Source organism: Schistocerca nitens, chromosome 4 (assembly GCF_023898315.1).
Source record: "Schistocerca nitens isolate TAMUIC-IGC-003100 chromosome 4, iqSchNite1.1, whole genome shotgun sequence".
NCBI classification, from domain to species: domain Eukaryota; kingdom Metazoa; phylum Arthropoda; class Insecta; order Orthoptera; family Acrididae; genus Schistocerca; species Schistocerca nitens.
This window is the reverse complement of record NC_064617.1, coordinates 945690008-945715996: the sequence shown is the minus strand read 5'-3', so window position 1 is coordinate 945715996 and position 25989 is coordinate 945690008. Positions and strand designations below refer to the sequence as shown.

General features: G+C 43.2%; 1 protein-coding gene across 1 annotated transcript; it reads right to left on the bottom strand.

Moving 5' to 3' along the window:
- Window positions 1-356: 356 nt before the first annotated feature.
- On the bottom strand, window positions 357-4073 carry LOC126252823 (cuticle protein 18.7-like). Its single transcript, XM_049953766.1, has 2 exons — window positions 4031-4073; window positions 357-929 (listed from the first exon to the last, which is right to left on the bottom strand). The coding sequence occupies exons 1-2, from the start codon at window positions 4040-4042 to the stop codon at window positions 501-503; spliced, it is 441 nt and encodes a 146-aa protein (XP_049809723.1). The 5' UTR covers window positions 4043-4073; the 3' UTR covers window positions 357-500.
- Between the last annotated feature and the right edge of the window lie 21916 nt (window positions 4074-25989).

Below are 25989 nucleotides of genomic sequence, written 5' to 3'. Positions count from 1 at the left end.
GGCAGATGGAAAACCGCCTAAAAACCAACCACAGACTGGCCGGTTCACCGGCCCTCGACTCACGTCCGCCGGGCGGATTCGTGCTGGGGACCAGGCGCTCCTTCCCGCTCCAGAAAGCCGTGCTTTATACCGCTCGGTTAACCAGGCTGGTAATTTTACTATTACTGTTCTACTGTATATAACAGCAAGAGCATTTCGCTTGGAGCTTTCGAGTGAAGTACTTGTTATGTCATTCCACATTGCCAAGTAAGTCAAAAGCGAAAGAAATTGACGTGGAATTTACAAGGATGGGAAACAAGGGGCACAATGTAAGTGGATCGATAGTATGAAATGGCAGCTTGTTGGTAGACATGGCATGATTTCTTAGAAGCTCTTTATTTATCAAATATTTGTACCACAATCAGTAATACATAAGCCTCTCGAGTGAGGTGGTGATGATACGTGTACGATGCGTGGAGCATGATGTCGGCCCATAAGAACAACCTCTGTCAGCGTTGCAGTTAGCCGTGGTAAGCAGCCTTGGCAGCCAGCAGTCCAGGGAGACCCAGAGCGCCAGGGGCGAGGGCGGCCACCGAGGGGGCGACGACGGCGGGGGCGGCGTAGCCGTAGGCTCCGTAGGCGCCGTAGGCGGCGGCGGCGGCGAGGGCGGCGCCGTTCACCACGGCGTCGCGGGCCCTCGTCTGGGCGACGGCCGACAGGTGGGCGGCCCTGGCGGCGGCCACGGCAGGGGTGTCCAGCGGGTAGCCGCCCGGCCCGATGACGATGTTGGCCGGGCCGTAGGCGGCGAGGCCGGGGTGGATGCCGCCCACCAGGACGGAGGCGGGCTGCACGGCGGCAGCGAGGCCCGCGGCGTAGGCGGGGCCGACGACGCCCGCCCCCAGGAAGCCGGGCTTGGCGAGGGCCACGGCCAGCACAGCACTCAGGACGATCTAAAGAAGAAACCGACGCAACGTCACGCCAGATACTGTACACTACTTATCGGATTCCTTAGTACCCACGCTCCCTGTTTCTGGTTTATAATGCATTTTGTAATATGTAAGAATTGGAAGATAGGTAACCAAGGAGTGAAACTTCCTGGCAGATTAAAACTGTGTGCCGGACCGAGACTCGAACTCGGGACCTTGGCCTTTCGCGGCAAGTGCTCTACCACCTGAGCTACCCAAGCACGACTCACGCCCCGTCCTCACAGCTCTACGTCTGCCAGTATCTCGTCTCCGAGCGCGAGTGGTGCAGGGTAGCTCAGATGGTAGAGCATTTGCCCGCGAAGGGCAAAGGTCCCGAGTTCGAGTCTGGTAACCAAGGAATGCTTATTGTCGCATGATACTTTCAGGCACTGATCATCCGGCCCATAATAATCTCCATAATGTTCAATAAATACGAGACGGTAAATCTCTAACAAGTCTGTCAGTCTATCTTCACGCTGATAACAAAATACAGAGAGCTTCAGTAAGACCCACATGATGAAATAAAAACTGCTGATGTTGGAGGTGGCACAACAGGTGCTGGAAGTGTGATGATTGATAGTTCCATCCAAGCTGAAATCAGTGAAGTAAAACTGTCGTCCATCCAAAGGTTGTATTCGACATCACAGTGCTTTACAAACACCCAAACCCCTAGAGGTCAGACACTTAGATACGTACCAAATGTTGTGCGTCGACAGAGTATCACTGAAAACACCGATTCAGTTCGGGCTAGGTACTGTCGCCCAGTAGAACATGCGTAAATGGCAGTTAAAAGTAACACCAGAACTACGATTACGATTGTGTTGAAGATCTCGCTCGGCTGAGCTGATGCCAGCACGATGGCTCAGCGTGTTGGGTCAGAGCGTAGCTGCCCTCTCTAATAATAATAACAAAGGAGTGAACGGTTCTTTGATCGACTTGAACGGGTGTCGTGGGATGTCCGTCCCAAACCAAATGCAGCAGCCATTAACGGACAAATTGAGATAAAAAAGAAAGAAAGACGTAGTTAGTAGGGCCCAAGATCGTCGCACGAAAAATATCGCGCTCAAACACCAGGGATAACATTTTTTTTTTAAAAAAACTGTTCAGTTTAGGAACTGTTACATGGAAGAACATTTTCCTGACATGTAAAAATATTCTTCGGAATTTGTAGCAATGTCCTTTCAGCAATCTGCTTTCGTTTCGTTAGTTGAAAGTACCAAACCTGTAGAGTACGTTTGTATAGGTAGGTGTGGTGTTCTGTGGGACATGTGCGACAGAATGCCACACCTATCTATACAGATTTACTCTATAGGTTTGTTACTTTCTACTAACGAAACGAAGGCAGACTGCCAAAGGAACATTGCTGCAAACTCCGAAAAATCCTTTTACATGTCAGGAAAACGTTCTCCCATATAACCGTTTCACACGTTAACAGTTTCCCGCGTCCGCCCATCCTGATTTAGGTTTTCCGTGATTTCCCTAAATCGCTCCAGGCAAATGCCGGAATGGTTCTTTGAAAGGGCACGGCCGACTTCCTTCCATATCCTTCCTTAATCCGATGAGACCGATGACCTCGCTGTCCGGTCTCCTTCCCCAAACAACCCAACCCCAACGTTAATTTCCATCAGTGGGATTTGAACGCGGGGCCTGTGGTACGTCGACTTTGGCCCTACCAACTCACCTATGCGATATCTTCAACAGAATTCTTCACAGGTACGACTTTCCTGTGCTCCGTAGTTCTGATGTTACTTTTGATTACCGTTTACGGATCTTCTACTGGACGACAGCACATAGCACGAAGTAATTCGGTATTTTCATTGATACTCTACAGACACACTACGTTTGGGTACCGATCTACGTGTTTGACTTCAGCAGGTCTCGCTGGTCCTGTTGGGTGGTATGGTGCTGATTTCCTCTGGTCGTTAAACTGCCCAACGAGGTATAGGGGGATCTACTGTTTAACGTGGATGCCGACTCACGGTGCTACTCAGCATTTTTCACACCAGCGACCATTGTCAGGGGTGAAAGAATTAATAAGTGACGGTTAAAAATCATAGGATTGACTGGGGATAGAATCCGAGATATTCGTATGTGTAGTTGGCACTTTAGTACTTAGTCACCAGGTTAGGGTCAAATAAAAGCTCGGCGAAACTATGAAAAGTGAGAAATCAGCTGTAATTCGCCTCAGATGATTTTTGGGGATCAGTGGAGAAAGTAGATGAGTCTAAAATGGGATGGATATTTTAAAGATCTTCCTGTGTAGGAATCGAATGTCATTATCAGGGCACAGATGCATAATGAAAGCAACACTCGTGTAGTCTTGAGAATAGCTAAATCACCGTCCAGGGAACATGAATTCAGACTTGCGTGATTTTATGAAACTATGGTAGAAAAGTGTGCGAGAATTTCCTTTGATTCGTCCCAAGAAACGGGATGAGAACCGTTCCAAGGTAAACGAATTAGAAATATCTGGCATTTAGAATGACAGCACTTGTTGTAGGATCAAAAGAAAATCGTGGTTGATGTTAGGTCTATAATAGCAAGCCATACAGCCAGCCGCTAGCTAGAAATTCTGAGGCAGTCGGTAGGTGCTACTTGACAAGAAGAAGGGACCGGTTGGTAGGACAGGTTCTGAGGCATCAAGGGATCACAAATTTAGCATTGGAGGGCAGCATGGAGGGTAAAAATCGTAGAGGGAGACCAAGAGATCAATACACTAAGCAGATTCAGAAGGATGTAGGTTGCAGTAAGTACTGGGAGATGAAAAAGCTTGCAATGGATAGAGTAGCATGGAGAGCTGCATCAAACCAGTCTCAGGACTGAAGACAACAACAACAATAACGGTAGGTGCAGATAATTAGACTTATGCCGACGTAGCCTCTAATGTAATATACGTTGATCTCCGCTTATCTACAAGTGCCGACCAGTGCCGAAGTGCTACATGAGTGAGATGTAAACTCAAGAAATTCTACCGATTCGCTAAGGACCTGATCCTTTTACTGATGCTACTGACGCTTCTGCGATATTTCGAGAGACTACTCAGGATTCAAGGAAAAAGACAGTGTTTGTGAGGTAGAGAAACTCACCAGTATCTTCATGACTGCTGGTAGTTGATCGCTGCTGCTGCAGTACTGTGAGGCGTTGTGCGGATGGCCTCTATATATACATCCAGAGGTCAGCGTGAAAGTGCGCGGCCGGCCTTCCCGACTCCTCCCAGGGCGTGGACGCGGCACGCAGAGAGAGGCGTGCGTACCGGGGAACAGGTGGCGGAGCGCCGCCATCTTGGCGGGTCTGGTCTCACTTTGGCGGTAACGTTGCATAGTTACCCAGTACTCCGGTGCATCGATACCCCTTCGGGATACAATATCAGTACCTAAGCCAGTTAGCGAAATGTGGGACAGTTCGGCAAATGCCTGTTGAGGCTGAAAAAATGTGAAAGAGTAAGCGCAAAAATTAACCGAAGAAAGAAGTCTTATAGTGTCCGCCACTCTATACCTTCATCTACAGCTACATGAGTGCTCTACGATTTATACTGCAGTGCATGGCAGAGGGTTCATAGAAACACTTTCAGACTATTTCTTTTTTCAAAGAATTCGCAGTCAGCGTATTATAAACTCTACCATTCGCACTCAGGTGCTTGGCAGAAGCTTCATAGAACCACTTTCACGCTATATCTGTTTGAAAAAAATTCGCAGTCGGCGAATGAATTTCGAAGATCGGCTACTGCAATTTTGACCTTTTGGTCGTTGTCAAGCTGGTAACAGTTGCAAACAACATACATTTGAAAATGAAGAAAAGGTTGAAATTTCAGCAGTGGATTTTTAATCAACATACAATCAGCGGTTCAAATGGCTATGAGCACTATGGGACTTAACTACTGAGGTTATCAGTCCCCTAGAACTTAGAACTACTTAAACCTAACTAACCTAAGGACATCACACACATCCATACCCGAGGCAGGATTCGAACCTGCGACCGTAGCTGTCACGCGGTTCCAGACTGTAGCGCCTAGAACCGCACGGCCACTCCGGCCGGCTACAGTCATTGGCAAAAACAAAATTTCTCAGAGAATTTTTTGAGACTGTGAACCCACAGTAAATACAACTGTGTAATTTCGAAGTATGTCTCGACGGTTCCTCATTCCAATAGCACAGGGGAAAACACAATACCTAAATATTTCCGTGAGAGCTCTATAGCACTCCGTCAACAGGCCACAAGTGGCCCATTGGGATCATCCGACCGCCGTGTCATCCTCAATGAGGATACGGATAGGGGGGGGGCGTGTGGTCAGCGCACTGCTCGCCCGGTCGTTACGATGGTTTTCTTTGACCGGAGCCGCTACTATTCGGTCAAGTAGCTGCTCAATTGGCATCTTGAGGCTGAGTGCACCCCGAAAAATAGCAACAGTGCCTGGCGACCCGGATGGTCACCAATACAAATGCCGGCCACGCCTGACAGCGCTTAACTTCTGTGATCTGAAGGGAACCGGTGTATCCACTGCCGAAGAGCTCTGATAGCCAATCACTTATCTTATTACGATGTTAATTTCTCCCTGTACAGCTGGAAGCCAATAATATATTTGCGCGTTTGGACAAGGTGAAAACTGCTGAATGAAATTTCGGGTAAAGGTCTCGTCGCAACTAAATTTGTTTCAATGATTGTCACCCTAACTCGCGTATCATATGCGTGACACTCTCTCCCATATTCCTCGATAATACAAAATGTGCTGCCAATCTTTCAACTTTTTCTACGTCTTCCGTTATTACTGTCGGATGTGGATTCCATGCTGCACAGCAAAAAACCAGAAGAAGGGCGGAAAAGCGTAATGTCTTTAACAAACTAGTTGCATCCTCTGAGTTTTCTGTGAAGTAAACACACCCAGTATTTGGTTCGATTTCACCACAACGTTTTCTGAGTGATGGTTCAAATTTAAGTTCTTCGTAACTGTCAATCCTATACATGTACTTCAATCGACAAGCATTAAATTTGTGCAGAGTGTAACCGAGAATAAACCAACTTTTCAGTTGTGATATCGAGTTCCTCACACTTTTTATTGTTTAGGGTAAATTTCCACTTTGCGCAACAATGCAGAAGTCTACTCTTTACCTACATCTAAATCTACGTTTTCAGTAAGTCACGGTATGGTAAAAGGTGGAGGGTACCACCTACCATTAGTAGTTATATCCTTTCCTGTTCCACTCGCAAATGAACAAGTGTCAAAACGACTGTCTTTATGTGTCCGTACAAAACCTAATTTCTCTTATGTTCGCGGCCCTTAAGCGCAATGTATGTTGAGGGCAATAGAACACATGTGCAATCAGCTGCAAATGGCCTATTCTCTAAATCTCCTCAATAGTGTTACATGAAAAGATCATCGTCTTCCCTCTGTGGATTCCAGTTTGAGTTGATTGAACCTGCCTGTAATAAATCTAGCAGCCCGCCTCTGAATTGTTGAGTTGTCTTCCTAGAATCCGACCTGGTGGAGATCCCAAACACTCGTGCGGAAGAATGAATCGTACAAGTATTGTATATGCTGTCTCCTTTGTAGACAGGTAAGGCTTACCTAAAACCGTTCCAATGAACCGAAGTCGACTATTCACCTCTGCTACAACAAAGCTTACGTGCTCGTTCCATTACATATCGCTTTAGACGTCGCGCCCAGTTGTTTAGTCAACATGGCTGCGTCTAGTAGCACACCACTAACATCGCATTCAAACATTACAGGACTGTTCTTCCTGCTCATTACATTTTACTCTAAATCAATTTGCAATTCGTTTTGATCTTCTGACGATTTTACTAGGCGGAAAACAAAAGCGTCACATGCAAAAAAATATAAGAGGGCTGCTCGGATTGTCTGCAAAACCAATTACGCGATTGGGAACGCAGAGTGCTTGTAACAACTCCTTGGGGAACCCTTCATATATTTTAGGTTTCAGTACATGTTTTCCCTTCAATTACTACGAACTGCGATCTTTCTGGTGGGTAATGACGCATCCAGTCGCACAACGGAGCCCATTCGGCCTTAACAACAGCAGAACCAGTAGAGAGCAAAAATTTAGTGACACATGAGGTCTGAATATGTAAAATAGGTATTCGTATGTATTGGGTGGAAGTACACATATAGAAACGAAAAAGATAAAGATACTGAGTGGTGGAAGTTGGACGTGGTACATAGCTAAAAACTTGAGATTTACAGAACTATTTACCAGAATTTATTTCGGGACAATTCCTCATATATAGTCACCGCTCATAGTTACAACCAGCTGTTTCACAGGCAGAATCACGCATGAAAGGGGTCACCATGAAGAATAATTATAGCACGAGGTAGTTGAAATTACTAGGAACAAAATAACTGGCTGTTTCTTCAAATGGTTCAAATGGCTCTGAGCACTATGGGACTCAACATCTTAGGTCATAAGTCCCCTAGAACTTAGAACTACTTAAACCTAACTAACCTAAGGACATCACACACACCCATGCCAGAGGCAGGATTCGAACCTGCGACCGTAGCAGTCCCGCGGTTCCGGACTGCAGCGCCAGAACCGCTAGACCACCGCAGCCGGCTAGCTGTTTCTTGCTGCTCTCTCATACACATTACGCGAAGAGGGAACAGCAAAATGGCATTACCTAGGAATATGTTTTATAGCCGATGACGAACAGACGCTGAGAGAAATGGAAAGTGTTACACCATGAACGCCTTGATTACCCGCTCTCAAATGCTTACGTCAGTATTTACTTGCCTGTGTGATATGTTCACTAATATTTCATCCCTATAGGAATCTATCATTAGTGTTTCCAGCAAATAAAAAGGCCATTCCTACGTATGAAAATGGTATGAGTACAGGATGGCTACGCTTGTGACTAGCGTTACTGCCAGTCTTCTGGTGGAGATCACAACATAGCACACCCAGTGGATGAATACGTGAAAGCTATCGCCATATTTCGAATTCTAAGCAAGTACGAATAATTAGCGAGCTTGACATGGTTGCATCATACCGACAGATCGCAAAGACGGTTGGCTATAGTGCAGTGACTGCCCAAGGGATGACGACGATATGGGGATTTTGCGTCTGTTTAAATTTCGCATGTTTGTTTCGTTGTTTCTGTAACAGTGTTGTAACCCGTTCTGTGTACCAAGGAGGATCCGATCCGTCGATTGCTAAATCTCTCAGTTGCTGCCGATCTATTTCTTTGAATTCAAGCCACATCTGGCCTACACTTATATTATTAATTTGGAATGAGTGGAGATTGCCTCTCAGGAAGACGTAGAGTGAATTTTTATCTGCTTTTTTGAATGGCTAAGTTTTCGTTTATTTTTGGAGTATTTGGAGATTACAATATTCCATCTCGCTACGACAACCCTGTGTTCACTAATCCCTGTGTCAGTTTTTGTGCTCGTTATTAACTCAGGATTATTTGTTGCTAAGAGGGCAAGTGTGTTTTCACAACCGTTTACTTTTCGTGTGGGCTCATGAACTAACTGCACGAAATTATTTTCGTTTAGCACAATATCGGATGATATTTTATGCGTACCTCCGGAATTAAACGTGTATTTTCGCCGACATATCGAGGGTAGATTAAAGTCACCACCAACTATAGTCGTATGAGTCGGGTACGCATTTTAAATCAGACTCAAGTTCCTTTGAACCCTTCAGCAACTGTATCATCTGATTTGGGAGGTTGGTAAAAGGATCCAATTATTATTTTATTCCGGTTTCCAACAATGACCTCTGCCCGTACTAACTGACAGGAAGTATCTACTTCAATTTCGCGACAAGTTAGACTACTTCTAACAGCAACAAACACGCCACCGCCAACCGTGTATAGCCTATCCTTTCGGAACACCGTTAGGTTCATAGCAAAAATTTCGGCTGAGGTTATATCCGGCTTTAGCCAGCTTTCAGTGCCTATAACGATTTGGGCATCAGTGCTTTCTATTAGCGCTTGGGTCCGCAGCTCGTGGTCGTGCGGTAGCGTTCTCGCTTCCCACGCCCGAGTTCCCGGGTTCGATTCCCGGCGGGGTCAGGGATTTTCTCTGCCTCGTGATGACTGGGTGTTGTGTGCTGTCCTTAGGTTAGTTAGGTTTACGTAGTTCTAAGTTCTAGGGGACTGATGACCATCGATGTTAAGTCCCATAGTGCTCAGAGCCATTTGAACCATTTTATTAGCGCTTGGAGCTCTGGTACTTTCCCAACTCAGCTACGACAATTTACAACCGTTATACGAGAGGTTCCTGTATATACGTTCTTCCTGTCTTCGATCTGCATCCTTTGTGACTGAAGCCCTTCTTGTGTTTTCCCGAGACCCTCTAACCCAAAAAAACCGTCCAGTCCACGCCACACAGCCCCTGCTACCCGTGTAGCCGCCTCCTGCGTGTAGTGGGCAACTGACCAGCGGAACCTGAAACTCAACCAGCCTTTGGCCCAAGTCAAGGAATTTGCAGTCCACACGGTAGCAGAACCGTCTGAGCCTCTGATTCAGACCCTCCACTCGGCTCTGTACCAGAGGTCCACAACCGGTCCTGTCGACTATGCTGCAAATGGTCAGCTCTGCTTTCATCTTGCAAGCAAGACTGGCAGGCCTTACCACTTCTGTTGGCCGCTCGAAACCAGAGAGAATCTCTCCTATCCAAAGTGACACACATCACTCGGACCGATGTGAGCAACCACCTGCAGTTGGCTGCACCCTGTGCTCTTCATGGCATCCGGGAGGACCCTTTCCACATCTGGAATGACTCCACCCGGTATGCACACGGAGTGCACTTTGGTTTCCTTTCCCTTCTTGGCAGCCATGTCCCTACGGGGCCCCATAACGCGCCTAGCATTGGAGCTCCCAATTACCAATAACCCCACTTTCTGTGATTTCCCGGATCTTGCAGGCTGAGTGTTTTCCTCTGAAACAGGACTGGCGACATCATCTGGCTCAGTGACACTGTCAGCCACAAACAGCCCCGGCGCAACCTCCCACTCGACCACAGGTGAGGGGTCAACCTCAGTGCGAGCAGTGACTGGGTTTTCCACCAGTGAGGACCGATCGGAGGACTCGGACATGCTGGACGACCGTTGGATACCCTTGGCCGGCCCACAACAGTGGTGCCCATCCACTGCAGCCTCAAGCTGTGTAACCGAAGCCATCACAGCCTGAAGCTGAGAGCGAAGTGTCACCAGCTCGGCTCCATACTAAAGACCGTGGAAGACCAAACTAAGCAGATAAACCGATTATCGACTCGCGCTACGGAAATCTACAGTAGATCGTGACGAAAACACAGGAACTGTGTCTTATAATACGCAGATATTCAAAATACTATCTACCGAAGCACTCAGGAGAAACTATATAATTCGCCCCTGATTAGGAACTTGTAATTTGTCACAAAATCGGCTTACTTTCCGACGCAGACGAAAACGCGAGAACTGTGGCTATTATATGTTAAATTTACACGCAGAAACTCAAGAAACTAAACTATTAAAGCACACAGAAATTCGCTCCAGGTTAGGAACTCTTAAATGTCACAAAAGCGGTTACTTCCCTGTTGCTGCTTGTGTCTCCGTCGGCTACTACTGCCCCACCGTTCGCATGAGTTGTCATCCTTTGAACATGTCTGAGATATTATGGAAAGACATATACTTTTATAGCAACCTGCAGCCAACAGTCTTCACGAATTGACACTTCATGTGCTTCAGACCCGGCTAAACTCTTCGACATTCGAAATCTGTGTCCTTCCAGCCTACAACGGATTTAAGAGTATATTCGTGGGCTCACACGTCGTACTGGTATTGAATGTGGACATTAGTTCCGGCTGGAATGACAGTTTATCAGTTTAATAGCTGTTATGTGCTGAACGTCTCAAAGATCGATAAATAACCGTTGGGCACAGTTACAGGCGCAAAAATTCATCATCTTTTTGATGTACCATATTACAGTCGTTGGATGCTTATAATATATTATTATGCATTTGCGTACCTAACAAACGAGACTTGAAATTGGCTAATATCGCCATTGGTTAATCGCATTTGACTTTAGGTGTGCCTTACTTGGATTAGTCCGTGACCTTGAAGATAATTGGATTCACCGACAGTTTTCTGATCACATTTGAGGCAATGTCAAAGGGACAGAGTAACGATAGTTTGCAGTAAATCTTTTCAAATTCTTCCTCTTATGGTTTTAATTTCTAACTCAAACAATCTATATCATCCACGGAATGTTTATTTGGTGATACCTGTAATGACTGGCATTACCCTGGGTGGAAGGAAACTCCTACTTCAGAAAATAATATTAAATATCGTCTTACGTTCCAATAAATGTTGCCATGTACGAGAAATGACTATGACAAATACTTTTCTTGAAAATATGCCACCAAAATAGATGCCTAATTACAGACAGAGGTCTTGAATATGCCTGTTTTCGTAAGAGCTATGTCTCTTAATCATTATGAAAAAAATGGTTCAAATGGCTCTGAGCACTATGGGAATCGACTTCTGAGGTCATCAGTCCCCTAGAACTTAGAACTACTTAAACCTAACTAATCTAAGGACACCACACACATCCATGCCCGAGGCAGTATTCCTACCTGCGACCGCAGCGGTCGCGCGGTACCAGACCGTAGCACCCATAACCGCACGGCCACTCCGGCCGGCTTAATCATTAAGAGCTGTGTCGCTTATTTTCCATAGATTTATCCATATATTGTTTTATTGATGCTTCATTGAGAATGAATGCGTATGTACTCTGAATGTGAGACAGTGCTACGATTACGTTGTACAAGTTCTACTCTGTCGACTGAGAACGTCGAAGCCATTGATATGTGAGATCAGTTATCTTCACCTTCTTCTATTCGCATGTAAAGCCTCTTGTACATAAGTGTCTCCTCCACAGTAAGTAAATTGGCTTAAAAAGATAGTGTTTAACGTCTGCTCATAACGTTTGTCGTTTTAACTACCACTTTCATTGTGAAATTGTAGAAGAATGGATGAAACACTCAGGAAATTTTGTGTACCTACTTTAGTATTAATATACAGGGTGAACCAATAATCGTGACCGGGCCAAATATCTCACAAAATAAGCGTCAAACGAAAAAACTACAAAGAACGAAACATGTCTAGCTTGAAGGGGGAAACCAGATGGCGCTATGGTTGGCCCGCTAGATGGCGCTGCCATAGGTCAAACGGATATCAACTGCGTTTTTTTAAAATAGGAACCTCCATTTTTTATTACATATTCGTGTAGTACGTAAAGAAATATGAATGTTTTAGTTGGACCACTTTTTCGCTTTGTGATAGATGGCGCTGTAATAGTCACGACGTATGGCTCACAATTTTAGACGAACATTTAGTAACAGGTAGGTTTTTTAAATTAAAATACACAACGTAGGTACGTTTGAGCATTTTATTTCGTTTGTTCTAATGTGATACATGTACCTTTGTGAACTTACCATTTTTGAGAACGCATGCTGTTACAACCTGATTACCTGTAAATACCACATTAATGCAATAAATGCTCGAAATGATGTCCGTCAAACTCAATGCATTTGGCAATACGTGTGACGACATTCCTCTTAACAGCGAGTAGTTCGCCTTCCGTAATGTTCGCACATGTATTGACAATGTACTGACGCCTGGTGTCAGGCGTTGTCGGTGGATAACTATAGTAAATATCCTTCAACTCTCCCCACAGAAACAACGCCGGGGACGTCAGATCCGGTGAATGTGCCGGCCATGGTATGGTGCTTGGACGACCAATCCACCTGTCATGAAATATGCTATTCAGTACCGCTTCAACCGCACGCGAACTATGTGCCGGACATCCATCATGTTGAAAGTACATCGCCATCCTGTCATGCAGTGAAACATCTTGTAGTATCATCGGTAGAACATTACGTAAGAAATCAGCATAGATTGCACCTTTTAGATTGTCATCGATATAATGGGGACCAATTATCCTTCCTCCCATAATGCCGCACCATAGATTAACCCACCAAGGTCGCTGATGTTCCACTTATCGCAGCCATCGTGGAATTTCCGTTACCGAATAGTGCATATTATGCCGGTTTTCGTTACCGCTGTTGATTAATGACGCTTCGTCGCTGAATAGAACGCGTGCAAAACATCTGTCATCATCCCGTAATTTCTCTTGTGCCCAGTGGCAGAACTGTACACGATGTTCAAAGTCGTCGCCATGCAATTCCTGGTGCATAGAAATATGTTACGGGTGCAATCGATGTTGATGTAACATTCTCAACACCGACGTTTTTGAAATTCTCGATTCTCACCAAATTTGTCTGCTACTGATGTGCGGATTAGCCGCGACAGCAGCTAAAACACCTACTTGGGCATCATCATTTGTTGCAGGTCGTGGGTGACGTTTCACATGTGGCTGAACACTTGCTGTTTCCTTAAATAATTTAACTATCCGGCGAACTGTCCGGACACTTGGATGATGTCGTCCAGGATACTGAGCAGCATAGATAGCACTCGCCCGTTGGGAATTTTGATCACAATAGCCATTCATAAACACGATATCGACCTTTACCGCAATTGGTAAACGGTTTATTTTCACGGGTAATATATCACGAAGCAAATACCGTCCACGCTGGCGGAATGTTACGTGATAGCACGTACTTATACGTTTGTGACTATTACAGCGCCATCTATCACAAAGCGAAAAAAGTGGTCCAACTAAAACATTCATATTTCCTTACGTACTACACGAATACGTAATTAAAAATGGGTGTTCTTATTAAAAAAAATGCATTTGATATCCGTTTGACCCATGGCAGTGCCATCTAGCGGGCCAACCATAGCGCCCTCTGGTTTCCCCCTTCAAGATAGACCAGTTTCGTTCTTTGTAGTTTTTTGGTTTGATGCTTTTTTCGTGAGATATTTGGCGTGGTCACTATCAATGGACCATCCTGTATATTAAATGTTTTATGAATCAATCTAAATTTTTCTTTTGTTCTTATCTTAATTTCGTAACAAAAATTTACAGCTACAACTAGAATGATTATCTACAATGACACAAATTTCTCTATTTACTTTCACAGCCTATAGGCTGTGACATAGACTATGCGACCAAAAGTATCCGGACATGAAGATGTAATTGGGAATTGTCCACAGGATACCATGAGAGGTGGGCTTCCCAATACAAACAGAGATGGAGAGTACTACGTCGTCAATACAGAAGCAGAAATAGGAGAACTACACACTTAGAAGATCTGATTGACTTATAATGAGAACTAGTCATTGGATGTCACGTGAGTAACAGGTCCATCGTAGATATTATCCTAGTCGACATCTTTGGGATGAGTCAGAAGATCGGCCTCGTTCCAGATCACAGCTACTAACAGTACTACCACCTCTTGTTTTTGCTCTGGAGGGAGGTTGGGCTGTCATTCCTCCATAAAAACTCAGGCATCTCATTGAAAGCGTACCCCACAGAGGTAAAGCCGTCATAAAGACGTTGTGAGGACACACCCCATATTAGTGTTCACTAAAATATGTCCGGATACTTTTGATCAGATACTGTATGACTTATCTTTCCATATTCACTTGATCTAGGAAGGGCGTTTACTGACAACTGTAACTACAAGAAGCCCACATAGATGTTAGAGGTCAGATGCCTACGATAATACAATTGTATAGTTGCAGGTTTTACAGTGCTGGTTATCTACTGAATGGACTATTTGTATTACGGCGGTCAGGCCCTTGCGCGGCACTGCACTGCTGGCAGATGACGGAAACGCTCTCTTCCATGTTCACACCGCGTGTGTTCTCCGGGTCGTATAACACTCTAGGAGCACTGAGTTGGAACGATTGTGGGCAGCGGCCTAGGCTGCAGCCTTGACTTCTAGGCCAAGTTACAGCTGCACTCACGCCATGTTAGTCCGCTGCAGAGATCTAGCCGACACACGTCATGTCGTGACACGCCTAATAACGGTTCACGTCCAAGATCGTTAGATCTGCGAGGAGTTGCACATATTCCAAAGCACAGCCGAGGGAAGACTTGCCCTACCGACCGGTAGAACTCACAGGTGAAGATAAGTATAAGTTTGTAGGTCTGTACAGAAGTAGTGGAGTACAAATAAAGTAACGTCAAGGAATAATGAAATTAGTGAACATTAACCTAATAGTGGAACTGCTGAATAACTAGAAGTATAAGGTACAGTTACGTTTCACAGACAACGCTCGTGACATAATCATACACTTCCTATAACCGAATTCTCATAGTATGCGGTGGGCGAGATTTTTTAAGCCTGTTATTCCCATTATTGTGGCCAAGATAGACACAAAGCCCATGCCTACTACAGTAGTACAAGTTTATATGCCAACTAGCTCTGCAGATGATGAAGAAATTGATGAAATGTATGACGAGATAAAAGAAATTATTCAGGTAGTGAAGGGAGACGAAAATTTAATAGTCATGGGTGACTGGAATTCGTCTGTAGGAAAAGGGAGAGAAGGAAACATAGTAGGTGAATATGGATTGGGGGGAAGAAATGAAAGAGGAAGCCGCCTTGTAGAATTTTGCACAGAGCATAACTTAAGCATAGCTAACACTTGGTTCAAGAATCATAAAAGAAGGTTGTATACCTGGAGATACTAATAGGTATCAGATAGATTATATAATGCTAAGACAGAGATTTAGGAACCAGGTTTTAAATTGTAAGACATTTCCAGGGGCTGATGTAGATTCTGACCACAATCTATTGGTTATGAACTGCAGATTGAAACTGAAGAAACTGCAAAAAGGTGGGAATTTAAGGAGATGGGACCTGGATAAACTGAAAGAACCAGAGGTTGTAGAGAGTTTCAGGGAGAGCATAAGGGAACAATTGACGGGAATGGGGGAAAGAAATACAGTAGAAGAAGAATGGGTAGCTCTGAGGGATGAAGTAGTGAAGGCAGCAGGGGATCAAGTAGGTAAAAAGACGAGGGCTAATAGAAATCCTTGGGTAACAGAAGAAATATTGAATTTAATTGATGAAAGGAGAAAATATAAAAATGCAGTAAATGAAGCAGGCAAAAGGGAATACAAACGTCTCAAAAATGGGATCGACAGAAAGTGCAAAATGGCTAAGCAGGGATGGCTAGAGGACAAATGTAAGGATGTAGAGGCTTGTCTCACTAGGGGTAAGATAGATACTGCCTACAGGAAAATTAAAGAGACCTTTGGAGAGAAGAGAACCACTTGTATGAATATCAAGAGCTCAGATGGCAACCCAGTTCTAAGCAAAGAAGGGAAGGCAGAAAGGTGGAAGGAGTATATGGAGGGTTTATACAAGGGCGATGTACTTGAGGACAGTATTATGGAAATGGAAGAGGATGTAGATGAAGATGAAATAGGAGATAAGATACTGCGTGAAGAGTTTGACAGAGCACTGAAAGACCTGAGTCGAAACAAGGCCCCGGGAGTAGACAACATTCCATTAGAACTACTGATGGCCTTGGGAGAGCCAGTCATGACAAAACTCTACCATCTGGTGAGCAAGATGTATGAGACAGGCGAAATACCCACAGACTTCAAGAAGAATATAATAATTCCAATACCAAAGAAAGCAGGTGTTGACAGATGTGAAAATTACCGAACTATCAGTTTAATAAGTCACAGCTGCAAAATACTAACGCGAATTCTTTACAGACGAATGGAAAAACTGGTAGAAGCGGACCTCGGGGAAGATCAGTTTGGATTCCGTAGAAATGTTGGAACACGTGAGGCAATACTAACCGTACGACTTATCTTAGAAGATAGATTAAGAAAAGGCAAACCTACGTTTCTAGCATTTGTAGACTTAGAGAAAGCTTTTGACAACGTTAACTGGAGTACTCTCTTTCAAATTCTGAAGGTGGCAGGGGTAAAATACAGGGAGCGAAAGGCTATTTACAATTTGTACAGAAACCAGATGGCAGTTATAAGAGTCGAGGGGCATGAAAGGGAAGCAGTGGTTGGGAAAGGAGTGAGACAGGGTTGTAGCCTCTCCCCGATGTTATTCAATCTGTATATTGAGCAAGCAGTAAAGGAAACAAAAGAAAAATTCGGAGTAGGTATTAAAATCCATGGAGAAGAAGTAAAAACTTTGAGGTTCGCCGATGACATTGTAATTCTGTCAGAGACAGCAAAAGACTTGGAAGAGCAGTTGAATGGAATGGACAGTGTATTGAAGGGAGGATATAAGATGAACATCAACAAAAACAAAACGAGGATAATGGAATGTAGTCAAATTAAATCGGGTGATGCTGAGGGGATTAGATTAGGAAATGAGACACTTAAAGTAGTAAAGGAGTTTTGCTATTTAGGGAGTAAAATAACTGATGATGGTCGAAGTAGAGAGGATATAAAATGTAGACTGGCAATGGCAAGGAAAACGTTTCTGAAGAAGAGAAATTTGTTAACATCGAGTGTAGATTTAAGTGTCAGGAAGTCGTTTCTGAAAGTATTTGTATGGAGTGTAGCCATGTATGGAAGTGAAACATGGACGATAACCAGTTTGGACAAGAAGAGAATAGAAGCTTTCGAAATGTGGTGCTACAGAAGAATGCTGAAGATAAGGTGGGTAGATCACGTAACTAATGAGGAGGTATTGAATAGGATTGGGGAGAAGAGAAGTTTGTGGCACAACTTGACTAGAAGAAGGGATCGGTTGGTAGGACATGTTTTGAGGCATCAAGGGATCACAAATTTAGCATTGGAGGGCAGCGTGGAGGGTAAAAATCGTAGAGGGAGACCAAGAGATCAATACACTAAGCAGATTCAGAAGGATGTAGGTTGCAGTAGGTACTGGGAGATGAAGAAGCTTGCACAGGATAGAGTAGCATGGAGAGCTGCATCAAACCAGTCTCAGGACTGAAGACCACAACAACATTCCCATTATTTTCATGCCAATAGAAGTAGTTGACATGTAATTGTGTTTTTCTTCGAATGTTAGGAACACAAGTTTTATCCTCCCCGAAAATCCTCACCTAAAGGTTATTGACTGAGAACGATAGTAAACTTGAGGAAAAGTGATTCAGAATTAACATAAAGTAAGAGGATAAACTTCTGGAGATTATTCCTAACAGGGGATAACCGAGACACATGAAACTTATACCGCTTCAGGATTAAGCACGTGGAAACCAGAAAATGGTTTTATTTTCCGACATTCTAGATTATCATGCATAGAAGCTTCTGGCGAAGTAGATCGTTCGTCCACAGAAAATAAGCCGTTGTTCTCGACGAATAAGTGTTCACAAGGTATCATTTGAGGATGAGATGTTGAATCGTGTAGGGAAGATACATCAATATGCATCCGTCAGTATTGTCGTGGAATGCACACTTGGATGAACACAGAACACTGGTACTGCAGTCGTTTTTCTGCTATTACAAACAACATTCGCAAGCAATCGGCTGAAATGATTTTGAATCAACGTCAATGGAGTATCCACCGCACGACTTAATTTCCCAAGTAGTGTATTGTTCACAGATGAGACGTCTTTTAGTGCTGGTGGTGTTTTCACGCGACAGCCGTGTCTATACAAATGAAAATAAATACGCCCCAGTCTTCTGAGATCAGCAGCAACGATCTCGTAAGAACCTATGGGCTGGAATTATGAAAGATCAACCATTTGGAACTTATCTGCTGCGGCACTGCCTGTAAGGTGCATGTTACCTGCTATTGAATAACGATGTGCAGCCGTAGTTCTTGGACACTATGCTATCTATTCTTCAGTATCAGATGTAGTTTCAACACAAGGATGCACTGTCCTACTACGATATTAGTGTTCATCTGCACCTGAGCTACGTATACTCTCATCGTTGTTTGGGAAGCCGAGGTAGTGGGGCCTTTTCAATACATTGTTACGTGAATCCATTGCTGCATGAAAACGCATTAGAAACTGAAGAGAACTGCCTAGTAGGGACCCGGTAGTGTATTTTCTTGTACAATGAACAACAGCGATATTTGTGTGATTATATTTTATGCTCCATTGTAGTATATGCAGTGAGCCTGCCAATTTTAGCAGTTGTCACGAGTACCTTTCTATTCCCATCAGAAGTAAATTGTTGATGTAAATATAAATCTAAATACTCCTTTCCGAGCGTTCCATTTGTTAGTTGAAGAACTCAGCGTACCTTTACTATTGTACAATTAAAATCCCAAAGATTCTATTCCAATGAAAAGTAAACTGTTGATGTAAATATAAATCTAAATACTCCCTTCCGAGCGTTCCATTTGTTTCTTGAAGAACTCAGCGTACCTTTACTACTGTACAATTAAAATCCCAAAGATTCAGGACATGCTGCATATCCCACTTTCAGGCGATGTGTAACCGGTGATAGCAGAAACTGCATGTTCTTCAGCATTTTCGAAATAAGAAATGCTGCATCTCAATCATGTCATGTAACCCGTGTCGTTGGATTTATTGTCGATTTTGTGCTATTATTAGGTCCCCATTACCGGGACGCGGATGATATGCACTGTAGACATCGTTTAGTAATGTAATTGTGGTCAGTGTAAGTTGCGACTCACATACGTGTATTAAAAATAGACGTAGACTATATAAGTTACGGGAATGCAGCCAGGTTACGTCGTAGACCACAACTAGTATTTCGACGGATGACTACCCTGTAATTTTCAAGGCAAAACTGATACAGGCACACAGGCACACACACACACACACACACACACACACACACACACACACACACACGCTGTAAACACTAGTGCCACCACGCAACCAAGAAGCCAGAAGTTATCAATAGTGAGAACTATTAAACAAAGGAGGAGGTAGCGTTGACTTTGTCCCACATTACGAGCTCGACGGATTTCGTAAGTCGATTAGAGGGAATGGGTTTGAATGGCTCTAATATTCTACTAGGTTTTGATGCGGTATCTCTCTTCACTCGGCTTCGTGTGTCGGATTCGTTAGGGTTAATTGAATATATTTTTGTTCTGAATTAACGAACCTATTTCGTCGTGAGTTGACTTCCACTTACTTTGTATTTAGTGACCATTACTATGAGTAGGCAGATGGAGTTGCGATGGGAAGCCCGTTGTCACCTGTTTATTGAAAACCTCGAGGAACGTGCCTTGTGGTTGGTGGCTTTGAAACCCGCTTGTTGTTTCAGATATGTTATTCCGCCTAGTGGCAGTGAGAATTTGAACGACATTTTAGAATACATGAATTCAGCTCACCTGAATATCCGTTTCACGATGGAGGTGAAGAGTCGCCGGCCACAGTGGTCGAACGGTTCTAGGCGCTTCAGTCCGGAACCGCGTTGCTGCTACGGCCGCAGGTTCCAATCCTGCCTCGGGCGTGGATGTGTGTGATGTCCTTAGGTTAGATAGTTCTAAGTCTGGGGGACTGATGACCTCAGATGTTAAGTCCCATAGTGCTTAGAGCCATTTGAACCTGCCTTCGCTTCCTTGAGATATTGGCCAAGACGAAGGTTGTTGGTACGTTGGGATATTTTGTTTATAGGAGGCCTACGCAGACTTACTTTTACCTACAGTCTGATAGTTGTCACCATCCAGCTCAGCTTGAAGTGGTACTTCGTAATTTGGTTCGCAGGGCCCTCGTCATTTCAGAACCTGAGAGTTTGTCGTAGTTAACCCATCTTGAGGTCACCTTTCGTCAGAACGTATATAGTAAAAGTCAGACCAGACGTGCGTCGTGCTATCGACCAACCGTCCACCGGGTGAGTGATGATAATACCGAGTTGGCACCAAGGTCTATGGTCATTCTGTTTTACGCAGATAGCGTTTCCAACAACACTGATACTATTTTGCAGAAATGTTAGTGAAATTAGTTTTTCGATCTCTATCTACGCTTAGGGCCCTTTTATGTTCTTTTAAGGATGTTCTTAGTTTGCGTAAGGCGTGTGTCTATTGTTTGCCTTGGTTGTAGTATGTTGACGTGGTAGCCAGTCTACAAGGACCGTGGAAGACCAGTGTACTTACCCTAAGCGCACACACGATTACAACAACTGAGCATATCGTTTATTGCAGAACATTGTCTTGGCACTCGACATTCTATGGAATATAACAACACGGAGATTCTGGGATGCACTTCCCGCTGTTACGGTATCGTTATTAAGGAAGCCGTTGAAATTAAACTATCAAGTAACCTTGAAAATTGAGACGGAGGTTTTTGCTTAAATTCTACATGGAATACTGCTCTCTCCTTCGTCCAAAAACAGCGGATCAGAATTAATGTCATCACACCTGTTGTTTAGTAATTTTTACAATCGATAACTTCTGACATCAATCATCTATGTTTGGTGTGGTGGCGCTAGTGTTTATAGTGTGTGTGTGTGTGTGTGTGTGTGTGTGTTTGGATATGCTTGTTATCTTTTCTGCAAATAGAGGTTTTAAATTCCATTGCACAGCGCATACGTGCTGCAGCTTTACTTGAAAATGATAGGGAGGTCACCTGTCAAAATATCGGCGGTTGTCGACAACGTCACCAAGCTGCATTACCGTAAGTTGTCTGAACATTGTATACTCCAGGAGAAACCATATTTCTCACAGATAGTGATGTTAATGTGATGGGACTCCTAAATGAATTTCATTAATTATTCTCGAAGGCACAACCTGTGTCACTAGATCCAAGAGAACTCAAAACTATCTCATGCCGTGAGAATGTGGATGCAATAGAGTTTGGGATGATGAAACGGAAGACCTACGGTCGATAATACTGGTAGAGTAGCTACTATACCCTTACCATAAACAGGTTAGCAAGCAATGGAGCCGATTGGAAGTTATCGCATAGTTCCGTCATAGTGTTGAATTATAACACCTGCATTGAGTCTAATGGTAGTCACTTCTAACAGTTGCTACCATCTTTAGTTGCCGCTGTGTAGTGTGGGATTTTCTCACAGTGAAATACTAACATTTTTTCTGACTACAAGTTATTCATCTCGAAGTGCTCAATAAAGCGTCCTCTGTCATTTGTAGAAATTTACTCCTTAATATCTTATGAAAATGCACGTTAAAAGCTACTGAAATTACACAAGAATATACTAAATGAGCTCTAGAATGACGATGCCGTATAATATATTTGTGGTGTCACCGCCAGACACCACACTTGCTAGGTGGTAGCCTTTAAATCGGCCGCGGTCCGTTAGTATACGTCGGACCCGCGTGGCGCCACTGTCAGTGATTGCAGACCGAGCGCCGCCATACGGCAGGTCTAGAGACACTTCCTAGCACTCGCCCCAGTTGTACAGCCGACTTTGCTAGCGATGGTTCACTGACAAATTACGCTCTCATTTGCCGAGACGATAGTTAGCATAGCCTTCAGCTACGTCATTTGCTACGACCTAGCAAGGCGCCATTATAAATTGCTATTTATCCTGTGATGCATGTACCGTCAGACCGATGTTCACCAATTATGGATTAAAGTTAAGTATTCCAGAAGCTACGTACTATTTTTGCTACTATACAGACCTAGTCCTGTTCCAGACATCACGCCATCCTCCGTGAGCTTCAACGCGTGCCCTTCGGCCTCCCGTCCTAGTGGATTGGCTGTCTTGCCAGTCCACAACAATAATCAAGAGATTAACATAAACTATCGGAGGTGGTATAGTGCCGCAGAAGGAATGTGGTAACCGTTCGAACATTACTTGCTGTGTGGTGACACGATAATGCACACTGAATTCAAAGATTAGAAAGATTTACAGTAGTTCCCCTCCAAGCGCATAAGACAACATCTTGACTCACTGATGATGAAACAAGTGAATGAAGAAATGAAAAAAGTTCTGCAGTGAGCGGTGTGCAGCAATGGGGGACTGAAACGCTTTAACAGAATGTACCTAGAAATTTGTAATTCTGTGAAAATATTGATTAGAACTAGAACTCCGAGAGGACAAATTCTTCATGACACAAAGGGGGAACAATGCCGCAAGAAACAACATACAATTGATAAAATTAGGAGAAAGAAGATAAAACAGACAAGATAACGCAAAGATTTAACTAGCAAGGTATTTGGTGCCGGAAGGGGCAGAAAAAAACAAAGAAGTGTGAAAGAAATGATAATGTTAAGTGTAAAATGGAAACGGTATGCTTAAACAAATAACTAAATAAGTGAGTAGAAAACTTGTTCAGATATGCGTTTAGAAAAACAGTTGAACAAAGGTAAAGTGAGTCCATAAGTCACACGCTGCGTGGCAACCAGTTCCTTGTAAACGTTGTTAAAGGAACATTATAGCGAATAACATCCTGGGAAAGAATGGTTCAAATGGCTCTGAGCACTATGAGACTTAACTTCTAAGGTCATCAGTCCCCTAGAACTTAGAACTACTTAAACCTAACTAACCTAAGGACATCACACACATCCATGCCCGAGGCAGGATTCGAACCTGTGACCGTAGCGGTCGCGCGGTTCCAGTCCTGGGAAAGACAACACTTGGAATTTTTCTAGTTGTTCATGATGTTAAAGGGGACAGTTCTAAACTATGAAGGACTTAGTTTGTAATAAGTAGAAATGTAGAACCGCCAACTAGTTGAAATATGATTTCCGGAACCGCGGGACTGCTACGGTCGCTGGTTCGAATCTTGCCTCGGGCATGGATGTGTGTGATGTCCTTAGATTAGTTAGGTTTAATTAGTTCTAAGTTCTAGGCGACTGATGACCTCAGAAGTTAAGTCGCATAGTGCTCAGAGCCATTTGACCCATTTTTTTGAAATATGATGATGATTCTCCACTGGCAGAGTGAAATATTTCGTTATGCTGCAGGAAGATTTTTCATTGCATAGCCCAACAATATGAATCTTCAATCGATGACGCATGCCTCAAGGCCACCAGTACACAAACTCAAAGAATGTAGTCCGCGTAGTTATAACATATCACACGTTTTATCTCATTAAAATAAAGTTTGTTACTTGTATGATAGTAGTAAATCCACTGTTGTATGATTTATGTACAATACGATGAATTTATCTGCAAAACGTGCATTTCAGGCTTCATTCTAGGCAAATTACCACACTACTTGAAGCGTTTCGTATCATTATGTATACCGTTAGGTAACTTGGGACGTTACGTGGCTCTACGCCAGAACGGCCTTTGGAAACCTGACTACCGTTTTAATGGAAATAATGCTGCTAGTGGTGACAGGCACGTTAGCCAGCTAATTACACAAGATCTACCACAGCAGAGCTGCAACGGTAGCAGTGGTATCGATGTTAAGTCACATGTTGACGTCTCCAGCACCGTTTTGCTCTTACATTTTTCTTCTTGCAGTTCTGATTTCCATTGATCAGAGTTGTGTAAGCTTTCGTCAGTACAGCACATCCCTTCTCCAGTAATTTGGATATTAATGCCATGGCTTAGGTAGAGATAGACATATTGGCAGTTCATGCAGAGAAGAGTAGTTAGTGCTTGCTACGAATAGGACATTGTTTTGATAACGACAAGGTGAGGTCTATTTCGCATCTGGATCAAATGTAATACTCGAGATGTGAATTTAGGAAACGTGACACAATCACCTCAGAAAATGTATTAGTGTTATAATGAAAATCATGGTCGTCTACATTTATCGTTTTATACAGCTATCGCTCCCTTAACTTGCAAAACTTAAAAACTTCTTTATCTCTTTATCTGCAGATCACTGGCCAAATTTACAATATTCTTATTTCAGTTCCTTTTGTTATCGTTAATCTATATCTTAGAGTGAAAATACTCATCTCTCTTACATTGTATATTGTAATTGTTCTGCAAAATGTCATTTCTGACACTTTAATCAGGCTTTACATCGTTTTTGTAGTAACCAATAACTTGCTAACTTGTAATGACAATTAATTGTTCAGCTACGTTTCCTCATAGTTGGCTTTTGATTTTTATAATGAGAACCTCTTAATTGTGGTGCATATTTTCCCAAAATATGGGTGTATGAATCTAATTAATTGTAACATCCAAAACTGATTTCCAGGCATAAATACTTAAAATTGTGATGTGGTCAATAATTTTATATTTGGAATACTTTTTATTTTTATCTCAATAAAAGTAATGATTTTATACCTTCATTGAAAGTATAAATGGTATTAGTTCTGAACTTAGATCAGGAGAATGCCCCCTTTTTTAACTCATTTTCATATTGTACCCATCGTCAGGTATCACTTGCGTACAATCTGTTTAACAGAGTACACTGTGACTTTGATACACTCCCTCATAATTGCTTTGTCAGTGGCATCTTGCCCTCTTGTCACTGGAATGCCTTTTAAGCAGCCATTTAAATAACCAAGTAATGAAGCATAATACAATGTTGTTGTTGTGGTCTTCATTCCAGAGGCTGGTTTGATACAGCTCTCCACGCTACTCTATCCTGTGCAAGCTTCTTCATCTCCAATTGCCTACTGAAACTTACTTCCTTATGAATCTGCTTAGTGTATTTATCTCTTGATCTCCCTCTACGATTTTTACCCTCCACGCTGCCTTCCAATAGTAAATTGATGATTCCTTGATGCCTCAGAACATGTCCTACCAACCAATCTCTTCTTCCAGTCAAGTTGTGCCACAAATTTTTCTTCTCCCCATTTCTATTCAATACCTCCTCATTAGTTATGTGATCTACCCATCTAATCTTCAGCATTCTTCTCTAGCTCCACGTTCCCAAAGCTTCTATTCTTTTCTTATACAAACTATTTATCATCCATGCTTCACTTCCATACATGCCTACATCCCACACAAATACTTTCAGAAACGACTTCCTGACACTTCAATCTATACTCGATGTTAACAAATTTCTCTTCTTCAGAAACGCATTCCTTGCCATTACGAGTCTATATTTTATATCCTCTCTACTTCGAAAATCATTAGTTATTTTGTTCCTCAAATAGCAAAACTCATTTATTACTTTAAGTGTCTCATTTCCTAATCTAATTCCCTCAGCATCACCCAACTTTATTCGACTACATTCCATTATCCTCGTTTTGCTTTTGTTGATGTTCATCTTGTATCCTCCTTTCAAGACATACTCCATTCCGTTCAGCTGCTTTATCAGGTCCTTTGCTGTCTCTGACAGAATTACAATACTACAATAAGCAAGCAAATAAATAAATAATAGGCTCTGAAATACAAACATT